This window comes from Octopus bimaculoides, chromosome 4, assembly GCF_046866305.1.
Source record: "Octopus bimaculoides isolate indiv1 chromosome 4, ASM4686630v1, whole genome shotgun sequence".
Classification (NCBI taxonomy): Eukaryota; Metazoa; Mollusca; class Cephalopoda; order Octopoda; family Octopodidae; genus Octopus; species Octopus bimaculoides.
In genome coordinates, this window is record NC_142931.1 from 52,835,377 (window position 1) to 52,844,974 (window position 9,598).

The 9,598-nt window shown below is 36.4% G+C and overlaps 1 protein-coding gene across 3 annotated transcripts in view; it reads right to left on the reverse strand.

Moving 5' to 3' along the window:
• Positions 1-5,176, reverse strand: part of LOC128247580 (uncharacterized) — a 57,328-nt gene extending 52,152 nt beyond the window's left edge. For 2 of the 3 annotated variants that reach the window (XM_052967056.2, XM_052967055.2), the window contains exon 1: positions 4,840-5,176. In XM_052967056.2, coding sequence (XP_052823016.1) covers positions 4,840-5,128 — 289 coding nt within the window. In that variant the 5' untranslated portion in view covers positions 5,129-5,176. The remainder of the gene's footprint in view (positions 1-4,839) is intronic. The other variant, XM_052967054.2, reaches the window with a different exon arrangement.
• Between the last annotated feature and the right edge of the window lie 4,422 nt (positions 5,177-9,598).

The window sequence follows — 9,598 nt, forward strand, 5'->3', positions numbered from 1 at the left end:
ATGTTTTTGATTCTAAGTCTGTTCTTTCGGTGTTGACGCGAGGTTAAATAACTGCAGCGTTACGTAGTTAAACGAAGTAGTTTATTCTTTTATTTTTTTATTCGCTTATTCTTTTATTCTTGTTTCAGTCATTTGACTGCAGCTATGCTGAAGCACCGCCTTGAAGGGTTTTAGTCGAAGAAATCGCCCACAAGACTTAAGATTTTGTTAAGCCCAGTACTTCTTCTATCGGTCTCTTTTATCGAACAGCTAAGTTCCGGAGACGTAAGCACACCCACACCAGTTGTCAAGCGATGGGGGGGGGGGACAAACGCAGACACAAAGATACAAGCACCTATATATATGTATATATATATATATGTGTGTGTGTGTGTGTGTGTGTGTGTGTGTGTATGTGTGTGTGTGTGTAGAGGACGGGCTTCTTTCAGTTTCCGTTTACCAAACCAACTCACAAGGCTTTGGTCGGCCTGAAGCTATAGTAGAAGACACTTCTGTATGGCCACACCGTGGGACCGAACCTGGAATCATGTGGTTGGCAAGCAAGCTTCTTAGCACACAACCACGCCAAACCACCAAGTCTCTGCTAAGTCACCGGCTTCAGCATGCGTTGATGTCGAATAACGTCATATAATCATTATATACTTCAGTTTAGAATTAGAAACATTTAACTACATAATAATACTTGCTCATCATTAAACAATTAAGTTTCTCGTTGTCATATACATTTAGCTTTTAACTAGAACGTTAAACAGATGACATCGAATTCTCTTCAGTGAGGTAAATCTATTAGAATAACTATAAAGAAGGATGGAGACTCTCTAAACATTATCATGAGTTTTGTGATAGAGTATGTGGAATTAATTATCCCTTTAAATGTATTACAGCAGGTTAGAGTAGTAAATCTACTTCAACATGAATATGATTTTACGAAGAGAAGCGATGTTCATTAAAAACAAACAAAAACAAGTGTATTACTGTTGTTATTGGCATCAAGCACCAACATCGCTGCACTGTATTCAGTCTAGTGCTATACTGCCCCAACCGACTATCTTTGTCTTATTTATAACATAATAATAATACTGGTTTCAAATTCTGGCACAAGGCCAGCAATTTCGGAAGGAGGTAAGTCGATTACATCGACCCCAGTGCTCAACTGGTACTTACTTTATTGACCCTGGAAGGATGAAAGCAAAGTCGGGCCCGATGGAATTTGAACTCAGAACGTGAATACGCAAAACATTTCGCTAACGATTCTGCCAGCTCTCCGCCATAATCATAATAATAATCCTTTCTACTGTAAGCACAAGGCCTGAAATTTGGGGGGGGGGGGACTAGTCGATTGCAGTGTTTCACAGGTACTTTATTTATCAACCCCCAAATAGAATGGACTCATGTACATGACTGGTACAAAATTTCCACTCTCATCCATCTTTAAACTGTATGGCAGCATCCCCCTCTCAATCATGATTTCCTTCCCCAAGCAGGACTGCAGAACTTGAATAAGTCGCTGAAGGTTTGGTCGAAGAAGAATGTAAGTGTTTGTCCTCAATCCTTTCAATTTTGTCCACCGTGCAACCTCTTTTGCCATAGCCACTAGTCGAAAGAAAACATCCTGCACTTCTTCGCCAAAGGAAGGCGGCAAGGCGATCTTCACGATGAATTTGGCTGACAGGAAGTTGTTATTTACTTTGGTATAAAGCAGGATAATCTCAATAATAAGGACTTAATATTTATTAACCCCACTTGTCGAAGAAATTAAATAACTAAGCCCATAAAGTTTTGGACAACTTACTGCCTTAGACCATAATCTCAATTCTGCTGCAAGTATTTCTTTGTTTCTGAGCACAAATCCTTAGTTTTACATTGTCTCAGTAGTGTTGCCAACATCAAATCACAATTTTATGCTAAATTTCAGTAGAAAAAAATGCCAAAAATGCTAGATATGAGAAAAAAATGCCTAAATCCAATTATATAATAAAAAAAAAAAATTTTTATTTACATTTTTATTTACATTCCTTAATTACATTCAGCTTGAGAAATAATTTCTTCAATTTCACTGATTTGTTCACTTTCAGCTGCAGGATTGACTTTGTACTCATCCAAAGTCCCAGTCTTGTTAAATATAGGTTTTGGTTGTCGTAGTTTTTGCAGTATTTGCCATATCCTTTTAGGCCATAGTCTATAGAAAGTATCGATCCAAGCATAGGAAGTTGTATTTTGTTTTTCAATTTTGATTTGATTCTACTCATACTGCTCAACAACCGTTCAACTTTGGCATTTGCGTTTGGCAACATTAATAGGTTAATGGCATATTCTGCAACATGTCTAAAAGGATTTCGTCCAGAGACATCTTTATAATCCAAAACGTTTTACAAGAATGCCTCAGTATTAGATGTATTTGTCCATATAACTAAATGGATGCTATTAAATTGAATTTCAATTGAAGCAATTTTTTTCTTCATTTAAATGTATTGCTTCAAAAACAGGAAAAATTGTCTCTTTGAAATGTCTCAAAGTATTCTCTACTGAGAAACATTTGATATTCTTCGGTCCAATAAAGTTTACTTACAAACGTTGCATGATCTCTATAAAGGTATAGTAAAAGTTGTGCTCTTTACGAACGCTATATTTTCGGTTGCTGTTACTGTCTTCTTGATTATCATTTCAGCTAGCTTTCTCTCGAACCAGTATGCTAAATTTGGTTTAGGATTAAGAAATTCTCCAATATAAGCATCAGGATCAAGAGGATCAATTGACAATACAATCATTTTAGTAATAGATTTGATCAAATTCCTAAATAATTTTGTTTTGTCTCAATAGATTTTGATTCAAACAGTTTATTAACTTCCTGAACATGTTTTAGAATTGGATACAAAAATAAAAATAAATGTTCATTTATAGAACCACAAAACATTTCTTGTAGTATTTGAGCTGTAAAAGCACTTTTCTTTCGTGCTTGTAGTTTGGAAGTGAGTTTACAATTTGAACCATTGGCTTAAAATTTTACTTACAGCTGGTTTTATTGACAGCCACCTAGATGTCCTAGATGCACGAAAATTCTCAATTTTCAAGGGCCCTTTATCATTGACAGGAAAATAGAGCTGTTCGTAGGCTCTTTTTGGAAAATGAGAGAGCCATTTAAAGGTTTGGACAACATTCAGCTCAACTGTGGGGGACTGCCAACTGTAAAGATTGTCATTCACATCTAAATAGAAGCAATGACGGAAATTTCTCTTTTAATTTCTGGAAAATACCATTGTTGACTTCTACCATTACACTGGCATTGTTGGTCCCTACAGTCAGCAATTTTTGTTTTTTTATAGGGAGCTCAGGTGCTGACATAAGAAAAATAAATTCCCAATACTGAGTGATGGGTCGGAGGAGTTAATAGCTTTTGATATTTGTTCTGGCGCTTTGTGTTCTGACAACACTAGTCCATACTGTGGTGGCCTTTGATTTTTCCTTGGATGGCAGCAACAGTGGTGTGGACAGGAAGAAGATATAAAAGCAGAGGTAATTGTAGGTCACGTACTTATAAAACCCTGCATCTGTTCCTAAGAGAGGAACTTGCCTGTTGCCGATCCATCGTCTCACGAAGGTGTGCGAAGTCTCCGGAAAGTGTGTGGAAGAACTAAATCGTTTTATATTAAATATTTATGTTAGAATGGTTGATGAAATAGTTACAACGAGGAATCTAATTACGTTACTGACTCAGTTCAGCAACAGATCACCATCTATGTAATGGTATCCATCGCATGAACTGTTTTTAGAGCATGGAAATGGGGAAATCACTGTTTTCGTACCCAAGAGATATTAGAGACGTAAACAAAGGGATTTCAGGTAACTTATCGCTGCTTAACAGTAAAGGTTACAATAACTTCAATGATGACATAAAGAAGAGTTTCTTTGGGGGTCATTCGATCGGCCGAAAATAGCAGCCAAGCTTAAATACAGCAAAACAGTAGCATCCCCGAAAAATGTTCTGAGTTAGTAAACAGAAGCATAAGAAATCTATTCTTTTTCATAGCAACCAACTCTGCTCAATATAGCAGCTAAGTTTCAGAAGCCCATTCAATATGCTAACCAAATCTAATCGGTATACCAGCCAAATCTGCAGCCATAAAAGATTTTCCTGTATAAATTCTTTTATTGTTTTTAAAATGGAGACTGTTTGAAATGTTCGCTTAAAAGACGAGATGGGAAATGGCAAAGTGCCGTTTGATGGGCCAAGTTTAAACTAGACTCATATTTTGGTTGTAATCCTAATTATTTGAGAAGTTTCCGCGGTCTATATCAAAGGCCTGCTCTTGCAGGCATGATTCTGTGGTTAATCAATAACGACAATAAAAATAGAAGCAATCTAGGACCCTCCTGGAAATAGCACCTAAATCTCTCTCTAATCACATTGTGTTGCCTGAGATGAAAAAATTAAAAAAAGAATACATTGAATAAAGTGACTCTGGATGTAATTTGCCAGGGCAGACTTTAACAAGGTCGGGTTTGAATGCCTTTCATCATCAGTGTATTCGATCAGGGCTGACCTGGAGCTAAATAACAGCAACAAGAAGGCTCAATCTGCAAGAGATAGCAAGCCGAGCACTTTCACTGTTGTTATTTAACCTCAATCAAATGTTTCTTTTTTTTAGATCACACCCCATCACCTTCAAGAAAAAGAAGTCTACATTGGATAATGTAGACCTATATACATTATTTTTGAAGACAGAAAAGAAAATATGGGGTGGTCACGGTTAGAAAGACTTTGTTTATAGTTTTTTCCCATCAAAGCTGTACTGTGGCTAAACAACAACGATAATTATAAAAAAAAGGCACAGTACTTACTGGAATGAGTAAAGGAGGAAACCTTTTGATCGACTTGCAGTTGGCGATATTTTTCTCTCAGCTCTCTTTCCTCTTTGTCAAGCAACAAAGAGGAAATTTTCCGTTGTTTTTCAATTCCTAAAGTTTTCTTTTGCAGGGAATTTCGACGCAGCGAATTTTTTACCCGGCATTCCTTGAAACTTCGAGCAGTTTCTTTCATGTATTGTTCGAACCCACCGACAGATTTTTCATCCCCTCCGTGATTTGCCATAGATGTTATTCCTATTGTGCATTTATTAAATGTAATCATTGACCAGGTGACCGAAAGTTAACCTAGAATTGTAAAGAAGCTGTCAATCTTGGCAATATAATATATTAATTTTTTATTGCCGAAGTAGTTTACTTCTCAAGAACATGTAAAAACAATATATTCGTTTGTTTTATTTAATTATCGTCGAAACAAGTGTTCTACAGACATATTCCCAACAGTTAAATTTATGCAGCCTGTATTTAGCCAATAGCCAGAAGGCTACCTTATAGAGGAATTAAAAAGAACACACACACGCACGCACATGTACATATATATAAAGATAAAACTATTTACATATGTTCATACTATAAATGTACGCACACACACACGCGTGTGTGTGCGTATGTACAAATGTACACAAACATATATATGCATGTAAGTATGAATACATATATGTACACATATATGTATTTACAAATATGTATATATCTATGCATGTATGTATGTATGTATGTATGTATGTATGTATGTATGTATGTACGTACGTATGTATGTATGTATGTATGTATGTATATATGTATGTATGTATGTATGTATGTATGTATGTATGTATGTATGTATGTATACAGTTTATTAATATTTCTTCTGCCTCTAAAATAATCATAATTCATTCAGAAGAAAAAAATACTGATTACTTAATTTAAATCAGGACAAACGTTATGCTATGTGTGTGTGTGTGTGTGTTGTGTGTGTGTTTGTGTGTGTCTATCTGTCTGTATGTGTATGTGTGTTGTGTGTGTGTGTGTGTATGTGTGCGCACGCGGGAACGTCTGTGTATATGTGTGTTTGTGTGTGTGTGTGTGTGTGTCTGTGTGTGCTGTTAATAAATAAAAGAGAAATCCAATAATCCGTCGCCATATCGCGGTTTATTATTTAAGCTTACGTCGATTACTCCGTGGTGTTGTTTTGCATTTATAATAAAATAAATGTATCCAAATTATATAACTTACAGTATAGTACTGTTTCTACTTCGCGGATTTTCACCTATCGCGGGGGGTTTTGGAACGTAAAACTCGCGATAGTCGAGGGATTAGTATATTTTGAAGCATTTGGTATATGGAAGGGTTAATACCAGTGGCGGCTTGTAGATAAAATTAGAGAGGGTGTTGCTTCAGAAAATTTTAGCCGTTGTTTTAATATTGTGTAAAAAGAAACAAACATATAAAAAGAAAATTTATACATAAACTTGATCAGTTCGCGTTGTAGTGCGTTCAATTTGTTCACTGAACACCACCGCGAATTCTCCTTGTTTCCCCACTAAATCACAAAATAGTGGGGGTGCCCTATTTTTCAAATCCTGGCAGTAACACTGAAGCTGGAAGCAGGATAATAATCTAATTCTACACGTTATCACATTCAAGAATATAAACACGTTTTTAAGCACAACACACGCGGAGTCGAAAAGAAACACTACTTTTCACCCGGCACTGTCGTTCACACAGTGCTCTCTCTCCCTAGTGCGAAGCTTCCTATCTCGGACATGTGAGCATGCGTACAACAGCCAAACAACGCGTCGCTGGAACTGTGAAGCGCACAGTTCTATACAAGGATTTTTGTATTTTTTTCATAAACTAGGGAATGGCTACTGACATTAAGCTTAAGGATTATATAATGTACAAGTATACAGAAAGAATTTTAAAAAAGAGTCATTATATTGAATGTTATCGATAATATCGAGTGGAAATAGGGGGTAATGTAGTTCCTATACACGAGCCGCCACTGGTTAATAGTATAAAGGAAGAAAAAATTTGAAGTTTTGTTTATTATTTAGCTTCGATCAGACCTGATCGGAAAAATTTATGATTGAAGTCCTCACAGCTACAACTATCCTGAATTTTTGTAATTCTATAATTTGTATTTCTATTATAACTACTTCTGTATCGGGAAATTGTGCTATTTATGAGTTTGATATGAAGCAAATTATTGTTATCTACTTCAAGTCACTTGAAGTTGATAATAATATCATTATGAATTAAAATACTTATATTGGCTTTATTTCATTTATATGCTTATTCTATATTTAAGCTTTATTGCTTTTATTGGGTGGGTGGGGTATTATTCATTGTTATGGTGGAGTTCAAGATTATATTCGAGATACTAAAGGGGTTAGATATCATATACCTTTCTCCAAAACCTGAAGTGAAAAAGTTTCTAGAACAAACGACAATATGGGTCTCCAAAGACAGTTGCTGCCATAAATTCTAAAATAAAATTTAGAATTTATGGAGGGTCAAAGTTGGGAGCAAATGCAGGAAATTGGAGACATACAGGGAAACCGAACGAAAACAAACATGGAACGTCGTTAGACCAGAACGAGAGAAAAATAGTGAACGCTGGGAGAAATATTTTCTTTAAAAGAGAAAAGATAAATGAGAGAGAAAAAAATCGTTCAGTCTTTTGAACGTCCGTGCAGGAAAGGAAAGATGGTCACGTGAGGAAAAAAAATGGACGATGATCACGTGTGAGCAACGAGAGAGAGAAAAAAGAAAGAGAGGGAGAGGGACAGACAGACAGATAGAAAACGGTGAAAGAGGGAGGGGAAAGAGAATCAGAGAAGGATGGAGGAAGAAAACAGTACAGAGTAGAGTCGCATCAAAAAGGTAAAAATAAACTTACTTGGAAATGGATGCCTGGCATTCAATTAAATAATAATAATAAATAATATATATATGCATATATGGGTACAGGAGGTCACTAACTGTGCAAACAACACGAAATACGGAAATATACGATTTAATACGTAAACAACGAGAGAAAGAATGGAAAACAGGACAAGTAAACACAGAGAAAGGACCCTTCTTTCTCTCTCTCTCTCTCTCTCTCTCTCTCTCTCTCTCTCTCTCTCTCGTTGCTCACACGTGACCATCATCCATCTTTCTTTTCCTTGCGTGACCATCTTTCCTTTCCTGCACGGACGTTCTAAAGACTGGACGTTTTTTCTCTCTCTTCTATCTTTTCTCTTTTCAAAGAAAATATTTCTCCCGGCGTTCACTATTTACAATTCAATATAGTAGACTTTTATCCATCGATATCGAAAATGTTACTTGATAGGGCATTAATGTATGCTAGAGGAATTACCGACATAAGTGATAGAGAAATAAATATAATTATGCACGCTAAGAAAACGCTACTGTTCAATCAGGATTCAACCTGGGTCAAACGAACTGACCCTGAAGACCCCTTCGACGTCGCGATGGGGGCATATGAGAGCGCTGATATTTACGACCTTATAGGGTTTTACGTTCTAGATACCCTGGGTAAAAAATTCCCTTCTGCCCACTTCGGCAGAGTCGCTAACGGTCATACATTAGATAGGATTAGAAAAGACATCAAACACACCCTCAAGAACCTTGGCCTTAAAATCACCATAGAGACTAACCTCACCGTGGTGAACTTCTTGGATGTCACGCTTGATTTAGACAGTGGTACCGACAGACCATACCGCAAACCGAATGATAGGCTATCATACATTAACACAACCTCCTGCCACCCACCCATAGTGTTCAAAAACTTAAACGGTATCAGTAAACAGATTTCGAACTTATCTTCAAATAAAGATATTTTCAACGCAGCTGCTCCCGCTTACAATGAGGCGCTAGCGGCCAGCGGGTTCAAGGACCATATATACACCAGAATCGAGCAACCATCAAAGGAAACGCCACCGCAAGACCTTATGGTTCGTTTCCCCTTCTCCCTAAACGTCTGGATATGTGTAAGTAAGATTTTTCTTAGATTGGTGGATAAGCATTTCACACGATCACACAAATACAGTAAGATCTTTAACAGACATAATTTAAGAATCTCTTTCAGTTGTGCACCCATATATATATATATGTGTGTGTATATATATATATATATATATATATATATATATATATATATATATATATATATATATATATATATATATATATATATATATATATATATATATTCTACAGGAAATAAAGGAATTCTCGAACGCAGGATGGCTTTGAAGACAGCGTAGAGAATCGGGTAAATACCTTTTAGAAGACGGAAAAAAGTATCTAGGAAGCCACTGCGGAGAACTGAACCCTGTACCTCTCAATTTCGTCATGAGCTATAAAAGCAATATTAGTTTAGAATAGCAATTTGTGTATCATACTTAATGCAGATACATCCTGGAAATCCTAATTAACTGTAGTATTCGTCCTGAGATAGAAAATAGCTTATTGACCTATAACTCTGTTAATACTGACCGTCTATAAGACACACTATCCCAGGGCAAATACTGCATTAATTAGACCATCTATGATGCCTTTTACATGAAGTATGTTTCACAGATTACATTTGCACACACACTCTCTCGCTCTCTTTCTGTACACACACACACACACACACACACACACACACACACACATATACACACACACGCATGTACATACATATATACATACATACATGCATACATACATGTGTATGCGTACACACACTGACCGACACACATGC